Below are 26,626 nucleotides of genomic sequence, written 5' to 3'. Positions count from 1 at the left end.
GGGTGATTATTGGTCTCAACAGAGGTCTGAGGTCCTAAGGAAGATATTAGGGAACAACTTAGGAAACTCTAGAGCCACCAGAACCAGATGACACTCATTTCAAGAGAGACAAATTAGATGAAATGTAAAACAGGTTAGAAACTGAAGTGGATGTTTAAATCTGACTTTTCTGCAATTCTTATCAAACAGCATAAGAATCTTTAACACACTGGCTATCTTTAGGAAAGGAACCAAAGGACTAAGATTTGTACAATCATTTCAGTTCTCAAGTGCACTGCAAAACAATGAGAAACAACACTTGACTTTGCAGATGTGAGGCTACTATTACACTCATAATCCCCAAAATCTATTTTACCTGCTAAATATTTTATGCACCATGTGCTTTACACAGCCCAGAAATAAACAGAAAGACTGTTCTTCCGTACAGTACTTCTATGTACTTACTGTATTGAGTGCATTAAGTGTAGTGTCATCACGGGAGGCTGCAACACAACCGTCTTCTGTGGATCCTCCATCACACATGCCTGCAAAAGCTGCCATGCTCCTTGAAAGTTTGAAGGGGAAAAAAGAATGTAAATTCTTCAGCTGCTGTTTGATGCAATACACACATACTTCAATCAAACTTCAGGGCTTTGCAATACTGTGGAAACAAGCAAAACGAGGCAGCACCAACTCTGCTGTTTGTTTTGCAAACCTGAGTCATCTCAACATATGGAATAATCAATGCAAAATTGAAATCCAATATAAGTGGATGTCATCAATTCAGAATCTGCACTGCAGTAGTACCAAAGCCTGATCAGGATGATGGAAGACAGGACCTCTATATGCATATGTGAGGACAGACTCAGAAACAGCGAAACTGCTGTCACCTCAGTTTCATTATATAAGAAAACTGACTTGAAGTGCACATTCTCCACATCTCTGAATTCTTGCAAACCACAAGCAACTTACTCATATTGTGTATTATCATGAGGCCCATCAGTGTATCTCATCCATCCACCATGCACACCAGAGAAAAGCAATAGAAAGATTCTATGTTGGCATGGAATCAGAGCTTCATCTCCAACTAAACATTTCAGCTTACCCAGTAGACATGCACATTACACCGAAACAGAACGTAAAGGGTCACATTTCCACTTCAGCATTCTGAAGACATTGATAATACCTTGACTGAAATTACCTTGCTGCCCTAAGGTACATAAGTAAGTCACAGTCATTGACTCCTGGCATCCACACAAGTTCTTCATGCTGTGTCACCGTGTCACCATCTGGGGAAGGAAATGGCTGCAGATCTGGAAGCTTAGCCTGGGAAAGAAAAATGAAGGGTTCATAGAGACATTACAGTTGTTAACACTGTTAGGAAGATGCACAAACGTTATGAATAATGAAGCTGGTAAATTCCCTGGAATATTACGAGCTCGTGGATGGAAGGCATTCAGACAACAGGTGGTGAAGCTATCCAATCCAAGTTTCAGAAGTTTGAGTTAACTGGGTCATCAAGCCCCAGTCTATTCATTCAATCCATCATTCCTTCTCTTGGGAGAGAAGCTCATTTTCTGACAATTATGCAGAGTTCACACCACTGCTCAGCCTGACACCAGTGAAGCCCTTCTGGACACAGACCAAAGTGCAAGTATGTCTGCAGAAATATTACAGCTTGTAAGTAAATCTGTGTAGTCTCCTGTTGTATACAAATGAATCATTGGAGACTTCACCCTCAAAGAGACAGTTAGCCTTCATTTGTCAAAAAGATGCTTTAACAACTCCTCCTTGCCAGGCTAAACCATACCCATATAAAATACTAATATAAAAGAAGGCAATGTACCATTTTAAACCAGTAAAAACCCACACACATTCCACACTAAGTTTAAAATTAAGTCCTCAGTAAATCATTAAAACTCTGAAGAGAAACAAAGACATTTCCTGAAAGTGAGACAGTTCATTTAAATGAACCCTGCCACTAAATAAGTACTACACTGTATCCAGAGACCCAATTAGCATTTTTAGTCATCTATTGCGAGGGTATGAGATAGCTGAGAGCCTCTTCAGAAACAGCTTTTAAGCCCTATAATTACCTCCTATACTTACAATGCTAAACATATTTGAGAGGCAACAGTTATACATAACCAGTAATTACAAGTCACAGGTTCAGATGTCTTTCATGTTCTGCTCTTTAATCTGTACTTTATTTTGCTTCTTGCCTGGGAAAATGGATATGTCACTGAACTTCTCTTCTGGAAAAAGGATAAGCAAGCATTATACCAAGATGAGATTTCTGTGAGAGCTGTGCATTCTTGCAAACAGGGAGCTTGCACAAATGAACGTTCATCCTTACGTACCCTAGGAACATGCTTAATTACTGGAGTTACTCCTAAGAGCAACTTCCTCTTGAATACCTCTGGTTACTAATTTGCTAACCAGATGTTTTCACAAGAAAATATTCATTAGAGATCCACTCTCCTCCCACACATGTGAATTTTGGGAACCACCGCAATTCTACAAAGCATTTACCTTCATTTGTGTCCCTACTTGCTGTTGTGATACAAGCAGTAATTAGAGGTATTTATGCACAAAGTATCAAAAACCAACCCAGCAGTCCTCTAGCATCTGTTAACACACACAATTTAAGGAAGATGAAGGCCACAGATACTCATCAGATACCACTAGTGAGATCTCAGGGCTGTTTCTGTATTCTGCTACATATACCTTACTCTCAATGAGGTTGGTAAAGTGTATCCATTCACTCAGTTCGCAGAGAAGATTTCTTACACTTCCCACAGAGTAAGTCAGACTACAGAATGGAAAGCAGTAAATATCTTCAATGTGATCTCCTACCTCAGCCTACAACCAACCATTCACAACATGTTAAGATTAAACCTTACACTAATTCACGGGATGAGAACGCACCGTCTCAGCGATGTCGCCTGTCAGATGCTCAGCAAATGAGTGACAGGACAACGGAAGTTTAAAGAATCAATCAAGCAAAAATTATAAGCATTCTGAATCAGTGGACTTCCTTTGTACTTCTTTCCTCATCCATAAACATCTGATAATTACACATTACAGCACAGGTGACTAATACCTGCCAAAATATTAGATGACAATTTGAGATGAAAGCTGTTTTGAAGGTACCATTTACAGAACTCTTATTATGACTAGTGAAAAGAACACCACAGGTTTAATTGCTAAGGATTTCTATTCCCTCTAAAATGCATTTCCTTTGAATGCATACAATTTTAAATGTCCTCTAAATAGCTCAAGTGACAGAAACATGCCCTCTGGATATTGAAAACACAAACAAAATCCTTTACCTGATGGCTGGGTCCAACTCGGATTTCACCTTGGGTACTGTTTAGCCTCCTAATATAGAAAGAAAAAGAACAGTAGTAAGAATAACAAATAATGATATTTAGAAGCATATTGTGTATGTTTTGGCCATCACATTTCCAATGCAAATGGAAGAGCGTCAAAAATAATACAATGTTGTCAAAATAAGGAAGGATCTACACAGGTGTATTACAGGCTACTCTGCAACTTGGAAGTCAAGGAGTTGAAGTCAAGAGAAGGACCAGTGATTTGGCCTCACAGTAGCAAGAAAGCATTGGGGAGCTGGTAACAGGACACATATCTCCCTAATTTTTGATGTCTAGATATCATGCAGGATAGAAGGAGCAGTGGCATCTAATTAAAGATCTTTCAAAAGCCTCTACAATTCTTTACAGCTCTGAACTCCAGGCTTTAGCCAGTCAACCCAAAAGCTTGCTATACAGAGAAACACCTTCCAACAAGCATCTGACTTCCACTAGCACTATGCTCCTTCAATTGCTTCCTATAAATTCTTCTTGAACAGATATCTTTATTTGCTGCCTATTATATCAAAAGGATGACAAAACCCTGAGATGTTTCAAGATAAACTTTTGAGTTTAACACTTCAACAAGTATTTCTCAACTCCCTAACAAGGAAGAGCACACAAACCACTCACAGATCCCCCAACTTTAATCTGGAAACAGCAAACTTGAGTTCATTTTGGGATTTGCTTTTACAGGAACTGGGTAAACTACAGCAGTGGATCTGCACAGACCTTATCCAAGACAACACGACAGCAGAACCTGTCAGACAGGAATAAACACCAATTTTGTAATAATCTTATGTCACCGTGTGTCTGCAGTGCTACCTTCCTGTAAGCAGATCCACACTAAAACATGTGCCACAAGTCTCACAAAAAGAATGAGAACATGTCAAAATGTTTTTCTCCAACGCATATTTTTGCAAGACATGATCTGACACTGTTCTCTTGTTCTCAGGATATGCAAAAAAATGATTGAACTAGAAAATCCATTTTATAGTTACAAAGTTATAAATTAAATACCAGGGTACATTTTTTTTTTCAGCTACAGGGTGTCAGAATTTTTCCCTCTAAGGAATGATGGGGAAACTGACAACAGAAAATGCTGATGTTCTTTATTTATTCCCAGAATTCATTTTCAAGCCATGCTCATCTCTACTAGTCAGTGCAAGTCGAACTTAAAAACATGTCTATGCAGTTTCTGCCAGCTACAATACTTCACACCAGCCAAAGGCTGCACAAGTACATTCTGTACTTAAACAGAAAATTATCTTGTTTAGATAGGAAAAAAAGAGCCACAGCCCTCCAAACATCCTCCAATTCCTTCACTTGCATCATACCGAACATGATAAAGTCTTTAGGAATCAAGACCGATCATGGGATGCTGGAGCATCCTTTGAGTAACTGCAGAGATAAACCCAAAGTTTTGGATAGGGCTTCTGCTCCTAACTCCACATGGAAAGTTAGCTCAGGAAACTTAATGAGGCTATCATCCAACCACGATACCTTACAAGAAAACCAAGTGCTGTGAGAAATATTTCTGTATGCCTTTTCATCAGGCATTTACCATTTGTTGATTATATTCAGGCCCTGAAGGTGCTCCCTCCACCTGCTCCAAAAGGTAAGTACTGGACTGCATGAAGCTACTGTGCAGGACCTCTGTCAGGCTGCACTACATCACTTATTTTTACAAGGGCACAAAGCTGACTGCTCAGCAAGGGCACACAATCTGTGAAATAATTTCTACTGTTCCCACGTCCTTAGAAATGGGTTTGCAAATGGAAAGAAAATTCATGCTATGGAAACTAAAATGCACTCTAGATTTTTAAGCAAAATTACATCGGTGGAGAGCAATTACACTCTGTTTATTCTGTGGGAAAGAAAAATGAGGACCCAACACTGTATATGAAATCTGACACAAAAGAAACTGATGTAACAAAGCAGTATCCATAGCAACAACAACTTAATATTTCAGTCTTCTTCAGCTGCAGTGGATTAAATATAATGACAAGATGTTCCCTTTGAAAAGTAACCTGTTGCCATGACAACGCTGTATTCTGCAAAGTAAACAGGGGCTGGTCAGAAATGAGATGGAAGCCTGCGACTGAATATCAAAAAGGCAAGAAGCTTCTGTAGCAGAGCAGGGCAAAGCAAGCACACTAATCTGAGAGAGGCTTCTTGCAAACAGTTCAGAGAGAAGAGAGAGGCTGTTCAGTTCAATAAAGCTTTGTCCTCTCAGTTCTAAAGCAACCGGGGAGGTTGGAGGTTCAAGGCCAAAAGCAGCACCACTGAACGAAAACAGTTCAGGGGTGAGGATGAGAAAGGAATAGGAGACAACACAAGGTGCTGTAGAGCTTTAATTTATGAGCTCTAGAAAGAAGGAAAGAGAGGATGGAATAAAGGTTGGCAACAACAGCTCCTGCATGACTTCAAACACAGAAACAAGTTTAACCCTCTCTGCTCATCATCTACCTTTTGTCTATACTGTACATGGGCTCAGAATACATGAGAATAACATAATGCTACCATAAAGTTTAAACTAAAAGCCACCACTAAAACACCACAACCCCAATATCACACATCAGATACCACTCTGTACTACTTGTTTAGCCACTCTTGGCACCATAATTCTCAATTCTGTATTACATTAAGGTGACTTGAGGGAATCTAGTTGCTCAGGCACAGGCCCCCTTTCAGTCAGTCTTCCTGACTCTCTCTGGAGCTCTTCAAAAAGGGTTTTTAACACCAGCTTGCTAAAAACCACAGCCTGCTGCAACATATGCATATCATTAACAAAAACTTCATGCTGCAAAAGAAGTTTCAACAATTAAATCAGGAGGCACTAGGGGTCTAAGTAGCTCTCATCATCCTGAGTACAGGCTGTAGGAGGAGACAGGGGCCTGAAGCAGAGACCAGAAGGGGTATCAGAAGAGTTATTACTGTGCATTCAGCCAGCACAATGAGGACAGATTGTTAGCTAAGAAAGTGTGCAAAAAACAGTTGGAAGAGGTCATTATTTTTAAATGATGAAAAATGAAAATAGGAAAGACATACCAAAGCCAGGATAGGAAGGGCAGGGGAGGGAAGTGTGTTTTAGTAATCCATAATGAGCTATAGAACAATGCTAAACAATGAATTGTATGAGATTTGGGTTGGTTTATTTGCAAAGCCTGGTATGAAAATCAATGGCTTACTAAATAAAAGCAAAACCAGATTAGATACGTGCATTATAGGCAGAATAGATTATAAATTGCAATCATGCACTTGAACGTTGATGTAGTCAAACACTCACCATTACTGGCAAGATAATCAGTTACATAAATTGTGTGCTACAGTAAGGCAGTTCCTACAGATCTGTGACTCTCGTACAATTAATATTAATCTGAAGCAGTTAGGAAAGAGTCTCAGGAAAAGAGTTGGGTTTTAACCAAATCTTTCATGCAAAAGGTCCAACAGCCAAGATAAAAAAAAGCTCAAGATGTCATCCTAAAAATGATAAGTCTATCAAGGATCAGTCTTTACAGAGGGATGAGAGAGAACAAAGTTACTCCAGGTGATGAAACAAATCGCTTATCAGGACCTGACAGGGACTGGCATTACATTCAAGAGATTGGTAGCATGTTCTGTTGCATTTTTTTCTGTGGAGTCATAAATTTTCAGTTTCCCTTGCCATGCTCATCCCTCATCCAATCCAAATGGATCGTCAATTTGACTCGAAACCACCATTTTGATACATGTTATGGTTTTACATTACACAGTTCAAAACACAAAAGGGACAATCAGGTTCAGATCATTCCAACTTTAACAAGTAACACACCCACAACTGCCACAAACCCATGAGTTAGGTGCCTAAGAGCAACAGAATTGTCATCTCCTCTTCCTGAAACAAACAGCAATTCTTGCTTGAAGACCATGAGTTACATGGTTTTGCTTTCATTGTATGGGGACCTACATCAATTTACAGATTAAACAATAGTTTGGCAGCTTTCACTAACAGTTATTTTCTACATAAAAACAATTACTTTAAGCTACTCAAATACAAAAGTCCAGCTTGCACTTGTGCCTGAAACCCCTTTTTAAAGCAAGACTTTAAAATCCATTCTCTGCAAGTACGATTTTAAGGCCCAGAAAATATTCTTGCTAATGGTCAGCCTCTAATAAGTTTAAGTTCTGTTTAAAACCTGTTGTAATAATGTTGTCACATGAAAAGCAGCACAAGCAATTCTGTGTTCTGAGTGGAAAAAAAAAAATCAAACTCTTATTTCACACAAATAAAGTTTTATGAGAACTTTTCCTACTGATTGCCCAATCTAAAGCAGGAATTAAACATGTACGAACACTTGTATGCTCAGTACAAGCTCAAACCTGCTGACTGATCACACAGTCAGACCTTTAAGAAGGTGGAGAACTTTGTGTTTTTCACCCATGCTGCTGTTTGGAGGAGTTAGTTGGAGGTGTTGAAGTCAGGCAGGGAAAGCTTTTCCAAGATAACAGTATTTCTTATCAGGTTTATATATTAGAAAAAAAGACTATACAGTCCTTAGAAGTACTGTCCCCTACTCTAAAGGTAGGATGGCAGTGATTAGCCCCGTACATCTATGCACAACCCCCAAAAAATGCTGCTGTTAGAAACTGGCTGAACAACCCCATCACTAAGGGTTGAAAGACATTTGCATTGAGGCTTGTGGAAAGGAAAAATTGAGGTCTTTAAAACCACTGCTGATAGGAGCACTGCCACAGGGAATATAAATATCTACGTTTGCCAGGAGCAGGAAACATCTGATTCTACACAAGTGTAGCACAGACACCAGACACCTCCTTCAAGGGGGAGTTCTGAGAGCCAATACAACCAGCATCCCATCCACAAGTTGTCATGTGGAAGTGATTAAGTGAAGAATGCCTTATTTGGCATATTATTCCAGCAGTTTGTTTTGCTGAATGTAATCATTCTGTTTAACCATCAGATTTTGTTTTGTTACAACCTAGCAGTGTTTTCTCTTTCCCCACCTCTCCTACTGTAAATTAACCTTACAGCTTTTAAAAACCAGCCTGACCAAACTGAGAAGGTTACAAGTGATTTATTTTCCAAATCTGTTTTAAATGCATGCACAGATTATCACTGAAAGAGCACAAAGCAGAGTGCTTAGTACTCTCCCCATCCCTTAATGCATTCTCTTCTGCTTATAAATCAACAATTAAAACAAATTATAAGGACACAAAGTATCATATCCCCTTATTCCTACAGAGCACTGTCATGTTCAAGTACCTCTTTTATTAAGAATGTTTCTAAAGCCAAGGCCTACAGAGACATTCACTGCAACTATGGGGTGATTCACACAGACAAGTTCAAGGGAACTGTGCTCTATAATCATTGGCCTGACTTGGCCTCAGCCAATGGCAAAAATTACCAGTGACCCACACTAAATAGTTGTTCCTGATATTTTACACATTATAAGTACACAAGGAAATGGAAAAAGGGAATGACACTTCAGATAGCACACAGATACAGACATCATTATGCAATCAGTCATCAGTCATTCCTCAGCCTCTGACAAAAGGCAGGTAGCCACAGCAGTGCACGCTGCACAGGTGAATGTGTGCAAGGCTAAAGGTCAACACTCTGCTATAAAGCTCCAGAGATGTCACTATAATGCCAACTGTCCTGTCACCTTCAAACTCAATACACTCCAGTAATTCACAAGTTACCCTGAGTGAAGTATTTCCCCCTCAGCCGTAAAACCAACGGTGTGAGATCAGTTCTGCAAGCCAACAGGCTAGGCAGAGGGCTGCAGCAGAACAGCACCGTGTTGCACAAGTTCAGACATTACTGTGAATGAGAAGATGCTGCAAAATCAATTCTAGTCCTATTCAACACACCCAAGTCCTCTCTAATGCATTTATATTTAACAGTGACAAGACCCTGATGGCTGTCCCACAAGGACCTCAAAGCCAGTCACAACCATATGACTGTCAGAGCAAACTGTAGAGCCCAAGTCCTCTATTTTATTCAGAACAGTCTAAAAATCAAAGTGTTCTGCCAGCCTGATATTGCTTACACTGCTGCCATGTGCTAAACATCAACACACAAGACAACGTTGCTGCATTTTAGATGCATAAGTGTTACTTGCATGTGACTGACAAGCAAGCAGAACCACGCTGGCTACTTCCTTAAGTATTACAGGGGAAAAAGAAGTATCAGGAGGATCACTGCCCTCAATCAGAACGAGAACCACCCATCCTCAGAACAACCAATGGCTGCTGATCTACGACCCTCCCTAGAACATTATCTAAACAGTCTGTTGCAGGCCCAAACATTTCCTAATAGCCACTTCTGCGAGGCTGCATCCTGCCGAGTGCCTCTGCAGCTCCCTACAGACCTGCTGTAAGGCTGGCATGCAGACAGCACAACTGAAATTCAAACTGCACCACGAGGGGAAGGGGAAAAAAAAAGGGGGGGGGGGGGAAGCCCAGACAGCTTCAACGTTTTGCTACATGCACCCCTTTGCCAGCAGAACCCCTGCTCAGTGCCCTCATGCACCACACAAACAGCTGCACAGCAATGCTGATGTGATTACAAGGGTCTGAGGAACATGCAATAGCAATGAAATGATTTCATAAACATTTCAGAAGTCACAAATAACAGCAAAAATCATCATGGTTTAGGGGAGGCCAGAGTGATGTAGCCTACCTGCAGGGGCTGAATGGATCATCCATGACTATGACAGGCTCTTGTGGGCTTAGATGTATTCCTGAACCCTCTACTTAACAGCTAAAACTCTGCCTTTTCCACTCTACCAACTCAAAATGGAGGCACATGCAGTCTGAGAGACCTCAGAGAGCTTTCACTGAGCTTGTGCTATGACCTAAGCCTGCACGCAGAACGCAGAAACTTCGCCCTCGGACTGACAGGACTGAGCATGTGCTGTGACCCTCCCTCATCCACACACTGTCTTACAACGCAATCAATCTCAACCCTGCTGTTTCCGTAAATAAAGCACACTGAACAGACTCTGCAGCTTCTGCATACCAAGCTAGTGTGCAGGGAAGTGGGGCCTTAGCTAGGGGATCTGATACAGACAACGCTTGAGAGCAGAGCAATGCAAAGGCTGGAGATCTCTGCTTCAGCACTTGCTATAATCTTCTCCAAATGAAATGCACATCAACTTGAAAACAAGAAAGGGCTTCTAATAGCCTTGTTTTCCTAGTTTGTGATTAGCTTATTAAAAATTACACTGACTAAAAGGCTCTGAGGTTTTCCAAGGTGCAAATGACCCATTTCACATTTTAATATCCAATTTACTTGCTCGGAAACAAAGCAGCAAAGCTGATGCACAAAATGCTTTTATTCTACCTGTCAATAATGGAATATATGAGAACATATAAAGAATATGAACTCTCTGCAACAATGCCATTGGCATTTACTAGCACACACAGTGAACCCACAAGGAGCCCGACTTGACTCACTCACTGCTCAAACTTCCCTCAGCAGCTTTGCTTTTTGGCCTTCCTGTTTATTACTGTAATTCTCAAAAAATTCCTCAGCTACCCATTGATATGAAGGTAATATCCCTCTTCCCTACAGCATAAAATGCTTTAATTAGTACATCTGCCTCCACTTTCAGCCATCTCAGATGCCTGAATTGACTATGAGGCTAGAGAAGGCCAAAAAGTGTCTCAAATAATGAATGTTAGAAGACAGAAACAGACTAAGCAAAACTGATCAGGTCACAGCACCACCCTAAGTTTTCTCTCACAATAATCCAGGGAGAAAATATTATTGTAACACAGGTGGATACATCTTTCTTATTGCCCATATGATGTCACCTCCCACCCCTTTCTCGGGACCCTTCACCAACAGAATCTGGCTCTTTCCATGAACCTGCCATAGTAATTCAAACATTCCTTAATTGGAACATTCCAGCTACCACGGCTCTAACTGAAACTATCTGATGCTACCAAAGCTCATTCACCTGAGGAAAGCTCTGATGGAGCCACTCCCTAAGGAATGGGATCAAGGGGATTGGCTCATGTTCATGAAAAAGTTTCTATTTAAACTTAAAAGCAAACACAACCAACCATGGTAAAAGTTCTTCTGCTTCCCTGGAAATATTCAGTTATACTAAGCTAAGTATTTACAACTTCCAGAAACACAATGAAGCTTTATAAACTGCTTCAAAGTGGATGAGAAAAAACAACCAAAACATTCTATCAGCTCACTTCTGTTTTAAGACAGATACAGGAGGCAAAACATTCAGAACAAGACCATGAGGCCAAATTTTCCCAGGCTACAGACTACAAGAAGGTAACTACTGCAAGCATGTTGCACAGTCTTTACCTGACGCCTGATTTAAGTAAGAACACTTCCAAGGCCAAATATACCTATTCCTCATTTCAACTACAGCTCAAATGTATTTCTGGATCTTTTGTTGCTGTTCTGGATTGGGCTTTTTCCTCCTCAAGTTCACTGAACTTGAGAAAAACTTCTCAAGCTTTTATGCTGCCCACCAGCTGAGAGAGACACTGGGATATGGACACAGAGAAATAACGTATTCCAGGTTCTATTAATAAGTGTAGTATCAGCCAGAAGGAGCCACTCAAGAAAACTAAACATCCATTATCTAAATGTATGGGGGTTTTTGAGAGTTTTTTGTCTATTTGTTTAAACGGAATCACCTGCAAGGCAGCCAACAACACCTACTGACATGAACTGAGAGTACTCAGCACCTTCCATAATTCTTTCCTGGGAATATTAGGTGAGAGTGATACAAAAATGACTTTGCTGTAATTTACTAAGACATACAGAAGCCATCTGTTCCATATGAGATGGGCATACCATACAAACACTGCCCAATTTCCCCCATCAGGAGGAATGCTGGTTATATCTGAAATTGATAAACCTATTGAAAGAAGAAAAAAGGAACTGCAACACGCTGTAGGAATTGTCTTTCTTAACCAAGTACACCACATACTCTCATCATGTGCTACTAAGGGTAAGCACAATAAGAACTCATCTTAAGGCTCTGATCTGAGACATAAGAATGGATACATTTCAAAACCTTTATGAGCATTTCACACTTCATCACTGCCCTAAGCACTATTATATGCATAGAATCAAAATACTCCTACTGCTAAAAATTAACCAAAAGGATCAAAATAGCAAACAGAGCCCTGAAGTCTTCTTTATTCTCTGTTCCATTTTGGCTGTAGATATCAATTCATCATTCAGTTACATCTTTTTTTCTAAAGAAGGGCAACATTAAGAGGATGCTTTGAAAATCCTACTTACAGCTCCACACTGGCTTCCTGACTTCATAAGAATATACACTATTTTTATCTCTTTCTAGATCTGAGACTTGTACTCCACCCACTATGCTTTCCATTGAAAGGAGACCAAAAGAAAAGAAAGAGGCTCTTGATTCAGTCTTTCAACAGAAAACCCCTTGCAGAAAACATGAAATAATAATCCATGAAGGACAAGAGTCACCTTCCTTTTCACTCGTGGGAACACTCCTCCCAGAGACAAACCAATACTCATTTAACTGACAACATCATCCAACAGAAACACCTCAGAAGATTAAAAACGCAAGGAAAAGCAGATGTTGTGGAATAAGAACACAGACGAGATCCTGGTCTTTCCAAAACATCTATTAAATAAAATTCACTCCTGCCTTTAATGTTAAGTATTATCTAGCTCTACTATGCACAAAGTTGTGGGAAAGTAACTTTGATTCATGACCATGAAAACCATTTGGAGAATAATATGTGATTATTTCTAGTTCCAAGTAAAACTGTGGAGATATTCAAACCCACCTGGACAAGTTCCTTTGTGACCTACTCTAGGAGATCCTGCTCTAGCAGAGGGGCTGGACTAGATGATCTTTCAAGGTCCCTTCCAACCCTTCAGATTCTAAGATTCTGTGATTTCAATCTATGTGTATTTACAAATGTCTGCGTCAGGCAAAACTTTATCAAGTATTTGTTTAGTCCTGAGACAAAAGAACTGGTTGCTTAATATGTGCCAGTACACTACCAAAAGAGGCCAATGCCAATAGTGCAACTTGACATTGCTGCACCTCGAGTGAGGCAGTTAAAAGGTGCTTCTCTAAGCCCACACAGAGTGTCAAGGCTACAAAAGGATGGACTGGAAGAAACTTTTGCCAAAAATCGGCCACATATAATTACAAAATGGGTAAGAATTAGAGTTGTACTGAGTGGCAAGATGTAAGCTGGTGAAAAACAGCTGTCTGAGACCAAGCAGCATGTTCAACAGCCTTCCCCAGCCTTGCTGCATATTTAACAGGCAAAGATGATTACTGACTCAAATACCAAATGAACAGCTTAACTCAAGCTGGTGCAGTTACTGATTTCCTGAACTGACATATCAGGTCCCATTCTCTTTGTCCATTAATGCCTCTTGACTGTTATTCTACACATGCAGAAATGCTTCTTAACTAATTTTAGAGCATAGACAATTCACTTAATCTTTCTTCTTTGAAAAAGCATTGGTCTCATCTGACCATATGGGGTACCCAAAAGTTGGGAGTGGGATCCCACATCAGTGGAATTTGTCAGTGTCAAAGCAGTCAGTTCTCTAAAAAGACATGAAATGGATTTTGAAGTGCTTGGTATAAAATGATTTTGCTTTCTCAGCTGGCTATATGAGCTCACTTGAGAGCCAGGAACATATTTTAGGTCTACTTACTAGCTTGATTAACACACTATTCAAGGTGCTAACACCCAGCCTCTAGCTTTAAGACTAGTATGGGTTTTTATTCTACAATCAGGTTTTTCCTTAGTGATGTGAGAAATTACTGAAACACAGCATGTAATCTGTAACTGAACTCTGTAGGGAGAAAAAACCACCCAGCTTGATATACATAGTAAAGAAAAAAGTTCTCCCTAAACACAGAGGTTTACCAGTTCCAGACCACAGAATAATCAACAACAGGATTATGGTTGGTATTTCCCAAGCTAACTTTATAGTCAGTAAGCTTTCAAATGGAAAAGAAAGGACAAAGCATATTTTCCTTTAGCACTGTGTGCTCCAAGAACAAAAAGGCCTCTTATTACACATCCACCACACCAGTGGTTTGAATGCTTTGGGGGTCTGGGAATTTTACAGGTTATTTTTCAAATAGAACACATGAAAACATATAAAACAGATTCCCAATACACTGAGCTGCATTTGAGAGTTCTGGAGAAGTATTGAGCATCTTATGCTGAAAAGAAAAAAATCACTCAAATAGAAATAGACCTTTGTAGATGCAACCCACAGCTTAAAACTGTTTGGCCTAAAAATGCATCCATCACACACATCTCCAAGAAGGTTGAGCAGGTCACACTGCAGTATTCAGAACCTTATCTGCAACAGACTATTACTTCCAGCTACCACAAACATTTTCCATCCTTTCCATGTGAAACACCACAGAACATTAGAAAAGTAGATCAAGTTGAAGGGTAATAGGTCACTCTGGAATGTATGCTACACCACTTTAACTTCCAAAAGCAAAATACATCTGGAGCTGGATATTCCAAGCAGCATGAATGGTAAAGCAGTAGCAAAACATACAAGTCAAAAATAATCAAGCAACCTTGACTCAGCTCCTTTTTCTAAACCTCTCCCTGTTCCAAGACAAAACACAGGCCTGAAATACTATAATTAAAAATAACCCTGGCTGCAACAAAGTGAAGGAAAACCTACATTTTGAGAGTTGGTTAGCCTGAGTAATTAGCTGTTCCTTAAGTGCTATGCTTTGACATTTCATTGATCTTTTCAGGCTCAGTCACTTTCCAATAGGTGGAAGAATTAACTACTACTGCACACAAAGTGAGATGAAAACTTCACTGACAACTTCAAGTGGCATTTCATCAGAGAATCATGAAACACACGGCTTGGACTCTAATACAAATCACTTAGCATTCACACCCTCAGGACTAAACTGCAGTGAAGAAGTTCAAGTCAAATATAAGGGTCAAGCTGAATATCAGAGGTATATCATGACAAACTTCTCACATGCCTTGCCTTATCGGACTGCTCTAAAGAAATGACCAAATCCTATTACAATAATGTTTTAACATACTGTATTTTATAACATATCAGAATTTCATGCCCTTTTCCCAGAGCTCAGCACCATCCACTACCAAGATTGCCTTCTAGGGACTCCTCTGACACCACCTGCTATTGAATGCAAACTGAAGTGTTGAAGGGAGTTTACCCAGTTCAACAGCCTGTCTCAGACATATGGACTGTTTAAGACACTTCAAAGAAAGGAAGAGGAAGCCTCATAAATAGGCAATCACATAATAATATGCCCACACAGGGAGTTTCTTCCTAATGGCAAGCATTTAGTGGTTGGCTATGCCCTGAAGCATAAAGATCCATCTCTGCATTAAAAACAGTAAATCTACCATGTAACAATTCAAATATTTATTATTTATATGCCTCTCTAATCCCTACCTAATACTTTTCTCAACAATATCCTCAGAAATCAAGATCCACAGCTAATTATGTTTTATGCACTGACAGAAACAATATAACAATACAAGGTCAGTAAAGTATGGTAGATAGGAGACCCCGTGTGAGCATCTACATATGAAAGCATTCATTTCCACACTTAAAAACTTGCACTTGGATTTCTTAAATGTGTCCAAGTTTCAACACTGCTTACTAGAAGGTATGAATATATTTTTGAAGTACTTTCAGGGTGTGCAATTAGCCACTGAGACAGCTATGAATCCCTGCTATGGTAAACAACCTTAAAATTCTAGATCCTGAAAACCTGTTTTGAAGCAGTACATTATTTATCCAGAGATGCAATCAGATGTCATGACTCACTGCACCATTTCCTTATCTACCCTCATTTCTCTCCCATACATACACTCAGCAGGAAGATGTAGCTTCTCCCTCAAATCCCCTTCTACCCCATCTTCCTATCAGCATCACAGTTGATTTTAACTTCTCATGAGTAATTTTCCTGTTCCTACAGGCTCAGATTACTGGTAAAGTTTGTCTTTAAAATTCACTTCACTTACCTTGTCTCTGGATTATAGCCCAGTATGTAGAAAAACGAATCCACTCGGGCTTTAAACTCTCTAGCAGCAAATATGTCAGAGAAATGGGAGATATTACACTTCCCTCTGAAAGAAAGAGGGAAAATGGTATTAGAATTCTGCCTTCAATAACAGCTATTTTAATTAAGTGCCAGGGCAATCTGGGTATAAGCCACAGACATCCTCATCTCATTAACATCTAAAAAGTCATAAATATAAGCCTGTAGTAACGAATAGCCATGCAGATTCTTCCCATGCTGGAAAGGGAAGAAAATCCAGTTACCATGTCTCAGGTGGTGTTCCTCAACAACTCCTTTATTCACTTGTGTCTTTAAGGAAGCTTCAAATTAGTTGGGAAGTCAGGTTTTTATTTAGAAAGGTAAAGAAGACTTCAGTTTCATGCACTTCTGAATCAAAAAGCAAAGCTATCCTGTTTTTTTATCAAGAAATGCAAGAAGAATGCAAATACCAAACACATAGAAGTTATGTATGAAAGTAGAAGAAAGGGTAAAAAAAGATAAAGAGAAAAGAGGATTTATTAGCCTGTTCTACAACAGATTATTAACATTTTCAGTATGTATTTATTATCCTTAAGGATAAGAATGAGACTAGCTGTAAGAAATTGTATCTCACTTCCTCAAGAGTTTTTCAGTATGTTCCATAGCTGCTTGTGCTTTGCCACTTGATGCACTGCTGCTGACTACCACCGTGTATATCTGATCAGAAGCTGGCAGAGATAAACAGGCCAAGCAGCCACAGAACTGGGGCTACCCATCAACAGTCATCAAGGACTTGGCCTTGAAACATGAGCTCTCCGACACACAACATCAACTACTACGGGTGAGGGGGAAAAAACCACATCAGAAGGATGAAAGATGAACAGAGCTGCTGACTGCTTTAAGACAAAATCAATGTGGCTATCCTGGGAGCTGAGGCTGCATAATTGTTCCTATGGTTGCCTAATTCTCAGTCAACTGCCTTTCTGGTAAAGGACAAAGCAACACTGAAGATATTGCACAGGTCATGCCAGGTTGTAAAGGAACATAAACAAGGTCCCTAACTGAGATGAAGAAATAGTAAAAGAAACTTCTTCATTCATTTATTTCATTCCTGGTGTCTGAAGCTTATTTCCTGGTTTAGTCATTTAGGACAAGAATGAGAAGGTGTATTAGTTCTGGTATTTCACATTATATTCACACTTTAAAGGTACTTTTAGGAATAAACATATTTAGTTTCCTTTCAATAATTCATCTGGCAGTAAATAAGTGTTCTCTAGATAAGCTTGTGTTACTTATACTCATGGATGTAGTACACCTTATTCACAGCATTTGAGACAAATAGTACTACTACACACTATCACAAAGATTAAATCTAGGTTAAAAGGACATAACTTATATTACACACTTCCACAGGGATCTGCAAGTATCTTCTAGTTAAATCCTTTCACTGGTGAGACCAGATGAGTAGTTACAATCACTGTTTTTATTTCCTCATTTGTCATTAATTCATTATGTGACCATTGGTTTGCAAAGGGCAGAGAAACAATTTCATATTATAATAAATTAGAATTCCGTGTAAACCTTCCTTTCATGCATCACAATACATTCTCCCTATTCCACGCCCTCAAACGGTAAGAACACCATGTGCAATCACCCTTATGTTCATCTTGTACACTTGAAAATTACAGACATGTATTAATCAGTTTCCCATACTCAGTAAAAAAATATAACCTTTATCCTTCAGAAGCATTTTCAATTATCAGCATCTTCAGATACCATAAGAATTACCAGAAGCATGAACAATTTAGAACACAACAAAACAACAGTGAAACCATATGTCAGCAAAGCAAAATGAGAATGATTTGAAAGGTGTCTATAGTATGCACTTTCAAGAAAAAGAAAGTAGATAAAAAGACAAGACAGGTTGAGCTAGTCTCAAGACAGGTTTAGTTTTTTGGCAGCCTTCAGTCTTTTTGGAAGGGGAGAAGTGAAGGTCATTTTTCAAGTTTGCTTGCCACACACACATGTTCTATTTTCATCTTTCCATTTTTATCTTTTCTTTCAGGAAAAAAAATGTCCCACACCAGAAAGGATGTAAAAGTTGTTAAAATACACCCAGGAAAATTCCATAACCATAATCCATTTTTTCTCAGTTCAAGCAGAGAGATTTCCAAGAGTAGTTCCATCAAGACAGCCAACCTCCTGCTAGCTTGTTTCTAAGCCCATCGATTTACAATTGGAAGGCAACTTTCTGTAAGTCAGGAAAGGCACTGTGGAGCTCAGGAGATGACAATACACCACTGGAATTTTCTCAGTTTCTAAAAAAAGTCTAAAATGTAAATCAAAGACTTCATCCCTCCCATATAACAGAAGCTGCAGCTAGTTTGTCTTGAAATAAGTGGCTTCAATGAAGTGACTCTGAAGAAAAAAATGTCTCCAGATGGTTCTAGTGAAACACCATCTGAACATTATTATCAGGGAGATTATTCAATTTGCATTTTGACAATATCCATGCATGTTTGGCATGTTGAAAATCTGCTGAAAAGTAAGGCCTGGATGTTTCTATTTGAAAACATTTAAGTAACTGTATATCCCCTCAGCCAAGCCAAAGGCCAGCCACTTCAGTTAAAAACACGGTGAGTGAAGAGAGCAAGCACCAGCCTCTAGGGAAGGGCACACAGCACACAGAGCACTATTGGGGTCCATTACCTCCTGTCTGTATAGCTAGTTTTTCATGGAGCTCTTAGCCAAGCTGCAACAATGACAAGTGGCTCCAAGAAAAAGCCTTTAAGGCAATTTAATCAGGGCAGCATACTAACAGTCACTTTCCTAGGAGAAGCTATTGTTAATAGTGAAATCAAACACAGAGGAGGGAAGGATAGTGCTTCTGCAGGAACAAGCAATAACCTAAATTAGCAATGATGGGAAACTCTATCTTCTGAGCAACATTGATTAACTGAGATTAAAATGAGGTTTTAGAATTACAGCTCCTTTTTGAATGAGAACAGATAACACAAGTTAATTACTGTAGGAGATGAGGAGAAAGCTGAGCAGTATGCTAATGTTCCCCACACAAAACCAGTAAAAGCACCTCTCCCTCAATAAAGGGGTTTTTTTTCCTCCCCCATCAACCTTAGACACTGCACCATATCCTCTGCAACTTACCTGAGGGCAGCAGCGTGATAAGTGTCAACGTAATCTGAAATGAAGAGCTCTCGATTCTTGATAACGGGGTCTGTAATAACAAGCTCTCGTCCAGAGTCTGCCAGAAAGCAAAAACACAAACAGAAAACCACCAACATATTAGCTGTAGTCTGAAACCATTTTGCAGGTATTTTTCACAGGTCAAAGTTTGAGGATATTTCCTTTACAAACTCTCCTCGGCCATGTCAAACATTGGGGATTGTTTACATGGCCTGTAAGGTAGGAAAATAACATGATACTCATTTTTCTTCTCCCTTATGTCTAAAAAAACTGCTGTGAGAGCTTGTAGGGGTACTGGATGACATCCTATGCACCGACCAGTGGAAGTGGTCACTCCTAGGTGAAAGGAATAAAGCAAATACATTTATCACTGACTTCTAGGTCTGGGTTAAGGGTTTGGTTCTTCTGCATGTTTTTCTCAGACCTTCCAAGTCGTGACCATACTAACTGCGTACTGCCCTGGCTTTGAGATACATAATAATCAGAAAATTCCCAGTGTTAATTGGAAAACAACTTCTTTCATAGCTTCTTTACGATACCTTTGAAGAGCAGACAAAAATACTTGTCCACATTCATGAGAGACACGTAAAAAAGTAACGTCAGCAAATGTGACCACTTGTTGACACTGTCCCCATTATCCTATTGTTAGAAGTCTTAAATAAAACAGTAAGAGAAATGTTAGACTTGTGCAGCTTCATCTAAAAGCAAAACATCCCTACTGCCTGTAAAAAGGGAAAAAGATATGCTCAACTTGGTATTCTCATGCGTGAAAAAGTTGCTGCGTTCCATATTCCAAGCATCAACTTATATCATCACAATTCACCTTGGAGTATCTTCAGAATTTTAACAGTTGCCTCAAGGAAATTTCCTGGTAGGAATAGTAACAAACGTTATGTCTCCCCTAGAGGCAAGAGATAAATGACACTGGAATATGTAACACAGTTTATTGTGCTTCTGTTAAACCCAAGATCACACTTGTTTTTGTAAAGAGAAAAAGGGGGGAAAAAACTCAGCAATGAGTTACAGTTTCAGTTCCATCACTTACTGCAATATTCATCACAGTGAGTGTTCACACGTGCAAGGTGGCACAAAGGCAAAAGAAAGGTCATTCTTATGACCCTATGGTAGAATAATCACAAAACAAAGATTCACAGCTTCTTCAGTCAGCCTGGTCTTCAGCCAGTTAGGTATTAGCACACTGTCCAGAAGAACCATGAAGGATCCAATGTTGTTGTTATAGCTAGTGTTACAGGACACGCACTAATTAGCAAGGCAGGTAAGAAACACTATCATCCATCTTCTGATATATTGTTGTAACACACATCCCCGTGCTAAAGTGTTCTTGCTTTCTGGACTGTTAAAACTTCCAAATTCAGAGTACAAGTAAAGAAGGCCTTAGAGTCTACAGAGCCTAACTTACCATTCTCATTGTGTCTGTCCTGAACCAAATGCTGATAGACTGAATCTGGGACTTCAGACTGGCGATAGTACCATTTGACATTCATAAGGAGGTGGTCCCGTTTACTCTGAAAAAGAAGGTCTAAAGGCATTACTAAAAAGGAAATCAGACCACATCTGACAATCTTCTCAAGAATAAAATTTGGTTTCACATTGAAGAGAGCCTGGGGCAAGAACCAAAAGGGATGAGAAAATACATCTCTAGACAAATGAAACCAGAGGAGAGTGACACAGAGCGACTTTCCAACTAGACAACAGCAAAAAGAACCTACTGCATCATCATCTCCATGTACCTGATCGGCAAATACTAATCTATTCATCCACAAAAAAATAACCCAAGAAGAGAGGAGGCAGGGATCAGAAAAGGATTGGAATTTTTGGCTTCATGATCTTAGTCTACTAACTTCTACAATCAAAAAGTATTCACGGCCAAACATGAAGAATAGAAGACCAACAGCTACAAAAGTCAGTGCGACCATTTGTAACAGTTGTAACCAACAGATACTAGATTTTTTTTTCCCCAATGACAGATGGAATTAGATATTATCACAGATATTCTTTATTACACTCCTTTACACAAAAGAAGATACTGCACTTCGAGTCCCAATAATTACAGGCTCTGACTGTTCATGCATCTCTCAAAGCCAACAGCAAAACTCACACCAAACTATCCTGGTGAAGTGCTACTTTGAGAGGCCAGTCACCAGTTTGGTCCTTTTTAGGAGGACACTGAAGCATAAACACCAAAACAGACGTTTTAGATCTAGTTATTACAGATTCTCCTTCAATCTAACTTTGAAACCCTCAGTAGTCGATTCTTTCTACCACTTCAAAACACTTGAAGAAACAGAGGAAGGCCTAAAGGGAAATTAACATTCTTTTGACATGAGGCAATTGGAAGCAGGGTTTGTTTTTTCTGGACTACAGTTCTCTAGACCCTAACACTCCTCTTCAAACATTTACATTTAAAAGTTGAATTACAGGTTACTGAACCAGAAAGTTCTTACCGTCTCTCCTATTCACATCAGTCTAGTTGTTACAGCAATTTCCACCCTTTCTGCTTAATAAACAACATCAAAATCTTTCCATTCAAAGCACTTGAAGCCTTTCGTTACAAACACATGTAATACCATAAAAAAACTGCTAGTGGCAGCATTGTGCCAGATAAAAGTTTAACTAATCCACCACTGCCCGCATGTGCTCCGTGCACCGAACGCCTCAAATCACACTCGGGAATATACCGAGCACACTTGTGCTGTACACGAGAAACCCAAACCTACCTTTTTCTTTAAATTAAAAAAACAATTAACACATGCACAGTGACAAGAAGCTTGTCTCAGGCATGAAAAAAGTCTAAAGGACAAAGCCAGAGAGGCACCACTGATTTCTGCTGCCTGCTGTTCACAAAAGGTGGTTGCAGACTTGTCTGCTGTCCTAAAAGTTCTGCACTTCACTGATTTTATGAATAGGCTTTCTGAATTTTGAAGACAGAAACAAATACAAGTATGTGTTGTGTTACCCTCTTGCTAAGATCTTGTTCTTAAATTAGTGTTAATAAGAACTGTGTGCAACAACAATGGGAAACAGTAACCCAGCCTTTTTCTGGAAATTCTCTTTGCATTTCCCACTTGAGAGGAGAAATCACCCCTCTTGTGTTACAAAGCCCTGAGAACATACTCAGAAAGCATCCCATTGTGGCACAAAAACTACTCAGCTTCTCTGTATGGACAGATGACAACAGGCATCAAAAACTACTACTTAGATTTTCTTGGTCTGTGCCACTGAAGTCGAGTGCCTTTCAAATAATACAACACTCCAGGGAGCACTGTAAAGGAGGCATAAGTGTGTATGTACATGCAACCATGAAGGAGGACTATAACATACAGTATTCAACTTGGCTGGTGGCTGTGGCTTTGAATAGCAAAAAGGGAAAGGAAAAGCATGAGACGTACACTGAAGAAGGCTGAGGGGGAACCTTATCAGTGCTGGTCAATACCTAAAGGGCAGGTGGGGAGAGGATGGGGCCAGTGTTTGTTCTGTGGTGGCCAGTGACAGGACAAGGGGTAACAGGCACAAGCTGGAACATAAAAAGTTCCACCAGAATAAAAAGAAAAGCGTGTTTTTTTTGTTGTGAGTGCACACCTCATCACTCAAAACCCTCACACTTTTGGAAAACATAACATCCACATACAGACTGAAGCTTTTGGCTTGTTCAAGCAGTGAATTTGATGGGAACGTGCCCATATCTCAACTTGAAACTTAATTCTCCGATTCACAGAATGCCACAGTTGTTCCCTTCCCTGTTTTATTCCAGAGGTTAGCAGTTACTCTGCCCAGTGAATGAGAACAACAACATTTCCTCCCCTGAAATCAGATTCACCATCAGGAAGAACAGGGCACTGAGATTGAATTTCAGGAGGCTGGCTGAATCTAAGAAGTTTTCAGGGAAATGATGAATTGCCCTACAAGGCAACCTGCCAGCTGGAATGGTACTGACTTCTTTAGGTTGATCATGTGGTTGTGAGGCATCGTCAGAGGGGAAGATCACAGAGAAAAACAAAATTAGGTTTTTATAACACAAAGAAAAAGTGGCTTTTCTTCCATCATACTTCAGAAACAAAAATTATCTAACTCTAGTAACTACAGGGGAAAAAAATGAAGGTAAAATGAGAACTAAACCAGATAATAAAAACAACAGACAATCTAAATGGTGTGTGTAAGCATCAATTTGAAGCCATGGCATACACCAACTTCCTATGCCTTTAACTTCCAAAACCTAGATTTTATTAAATAATCATTTAAGAGGAATTATACATGATAGAAATAAATGAATACAGCCTCTTTAAAAGTTACACTCATTATATAGCTTTCAAAATGGAAAACAGCACATGCTCTGTAACACTGACTGCTCGACTTCATTTCAATCATTGAACGCAGGCACATGGCCCCACTCAATGCCTCCATACATAAAGAATGCAGCAACAAAAATATCATTTACAACTGAGATCTGCAACTAATTTTTTTACAGAAAGAAGCCTCTGGACAATGATGCCACTAAAAATACGCTGACATACTAATCAGCTGCTATTTGCGCTCTGCTGACGCCAGTCGGGTTTGCGTTGCGGCTTCGGGGGTGGAGGGGTGTGTGTGGTCTGATCTTCCTCAATGTCTCTTTTGACCAAGACTGCTGCTTCTTGTCCAATTAATTTAAAAGCTTCATCTCAAAAAGTATTTCTAGATCTGCTTTCCAAGATTCAAGTTCAACCCCATAAAATCATGCAGTTCCTATCTCCCTGAAAATACAGAACGACTGTCAGAATGTTGTTTTGCACATGTACATCCCTCATTGCACAGGAATTCCTAGACATGCTATTTTGTCAGCCAACTTTCTAAATACGTCTGTCATTTACAGAGCAGAGTATACTCAGAGAGTGTCAAGGTGCCAGCTTCTGTGGTTGACTATTTATTTTAGAACCATGTGCACACAGAAGACACATCCCCTAGCTCATGGCGGGGGTGGGCATGGGGGGTTTATTTTCTGGCTTGTTTTTTGCACCTTTACATATGAAAAGCTGCAGATAGCCACAAGCTCAATTCAGATTCACAAATATCACAGCAATGGCAAGTGCATTAAAGTGTCTCTGTCAGCCTAAAGATTCCCTGTGCTACAGAGCTCTATTCTTTCCTCAGATGAAAACATTGTCTACTGATGCATTACTCAGAAATTACTCATTTGGAGGTTTTGTTGTTGCCACTGTTTTGGGATTTGTTCCTTTTAAAAAGCATGAATCGGTTTTGGACATGCAAGAATTAGATAAAAATCTGTGAAAGGATTAAAGCATCGCAGTTCACAAGCATCTGGTCAACTTCTATTTAAAATTAAACCTCTTGTTTCAAAGGGGAAGAAATGGAAGTGCTATTGTGCTGACTTCCACAGCATTTGTGAGGGTTCCAAGGTGCCAGTTTTCTTTCAGAACACACTTAAAAACAGTTGCTGCACGTTACAATTCCCATTTGAAGAGATTGCACATTCTCTTCCTGGGGTTCTGACTAACCAAATTGTGCAAATGATCACAGATGTCCTGCAGATTCTCTCAGAGGGATTTAAGCACTATCCTTCATTACTTGCCCTATTTAGATACCACGTTAAATCACAACTAGCTTTGGAAACAATATACCAAATGCTGGAGGTGACAGATGGGCAGGCTGGAGACAGTGAATAGTAGCTATTTTAAAGAAACAAACAGCAAAACAGCAACAAGGAAAAGAACGTTTTTCCTTTCACAAGTATTTTCAACCATGACATTTTCCTATCATAAAAAAATAATAATACAATTCATTCTAAGCTACCCAACTCTTTTGACACTAATATTCTGAGGAAATAAAACAAGAAGCAAAAACAACCCCACCAAAAAAAATCCCCACTCATACAAATCTAAGGAATCGAAGAGGACACATCTGGAAATCAAGAACTGAAGAGGTATCTCAAGGATTCTTTTTCTGCTCACTCTGCAATAGCACATACCATTTCAAGTTCTCAGGATATCTTTTAGCAGGCCATTTTCTAATTAAATAAGAAACCTGATCAGCTGTTTGTAAGCCAAGAAAACCCAGCCTGGAAATAAGGGTTATTACTACAAATTAATGTTGTTTTTGCAGCTTGATTATTGAATTAAGATGCATGCATATTAACCCAGAATTACTTCTTGGAAACACAGAAGCATTGTCAGAAGTGAGAGCTATCCGTAAAAGTGTTAAACAAGAGCACTAAATACGGCAAAGTGCAGTTTAATCCTCTCTGCCCCTCAAACACAACACACAGCAGCAGCCCTTTTGGTTCCTGTCCTCTTAACCTGAACCAACACAAAGACTGCAACCTTTAAACCTGTTAGTGTTATCTAATGACTATTCCATCTACAAGAGCTTTTCTAATAGAAACATGCCTTGATGGCTTATCTTAGTGCACAAGGCAGGCCACAAAGAACCCTCGGCTTGATTGAGCACAGTAATGGAAGGCAGGAAATGAGAAGGCTCGGTTAAGCCGCGGATAATCGATCAGTGTATTCAGTGAAGTGTGAGCTGGGAATAAACTGCCTGGGGTATCAAATATTGCTGTTTCCAGGGCAAAGCCCTATTCGTGTGATCTATGTAGGAGAAAGCATAATTTATTGACAAAACAACATCGGATTTTTTTCACAATGTCTTGCTCTTGATATTTCGTGATTGTTTACAGCAGGACTTTCTCGAGTCCCTTTTATTCACAACTTCAACAAATCAAGCTGCTTTTGGAATTCACCAAGTCACTTCAGCATACTGGAAACTCAGCTTTGTGTACAAGTGACTGATATTAAACAAGCACCACACATCGTCTCCTGAATTTCAACCTTTTACATCCAGATGCACGTGAATATTTCCAAACCTTCAGGGACACACCTGCCCTGAAGATGATACAACAAAGCCAGTCCTTCTGCTCAGAGCCACATAGCTGAGAAAGTTAATTCTTCTAGATCTCAATTACAATTTCCACAACATTTGTTTGCAAACAGTTTTACTTCAATGCCAAACGTT

General features: G+C 39.6%; 1 protein-coding gene across 5 annotated transcripts in view; it reads right to left on the bottom strand.

Moving 5' to 3' along the window:
- RERE (arginine-glutamic acid dipeptide repeats) overlaps nucleotides 1-26,626 on the bottom strand; it is a 202,080-nt gene that overhangs the window by 81,054 nt on the left and 94,400 nt on the right. For 4 of the 5 annotated variants that reach the window (XM_062012752.1, XM_062012756.1, XM_062012754.1 and 1 more), the window contains exons 4-9: nucleotides 21,021-21,126; nucleotides 19,562-19,658; nucleotides 16,380-16,484; nucleotides 3,312-3,360; nucleotides 1,181-1,305; nucleotides 445-544 (exon numbers count right to left, since the gene is read on the bottom strand). In XM_062012752.1, coding sequence (XP_061868736.1) covers nucleotides 445-544; nucleotides 1,181-1,305; nucleotides 3,312-3,360; nucleotides 16,380-16,484; nucleotides 19,562-19,658; nucleotides 21,021-21,126 — 582 coding nt within the window. Of the gene's footprint in view, nucleotides 1-444; nucleotides 545-1,180; nucleotides 1,306-3,311; nucleotides 3,361-10,035; nucleotides 10,144-16,379; nucleotides 16,485-19,561; nucleotides 19,659-21,020; nucleotides 21,127-26,626 lie in introns of those variants that run through there. The other variant, XM_062012757.1, reaches the window with a different exon arrangement.

This window comes from Colius striatus, chromosome 21 (assembly GCF_028858725.1).
Source record: "Colius striatus isolate bColStr4 chromosome 21, bColStr4.1.hap1, whole genome shotgun sequence".
Classification (NCBI taxonomy): domain Eukaryota; kingdom Metazoa; phylum Chordata; class Aves; order Coliiformes; family Coliidae; genus Colius; species Colius striatus.
This window is presented reverse-complemented; position numbering and strand designations above follow the sequence as displayed.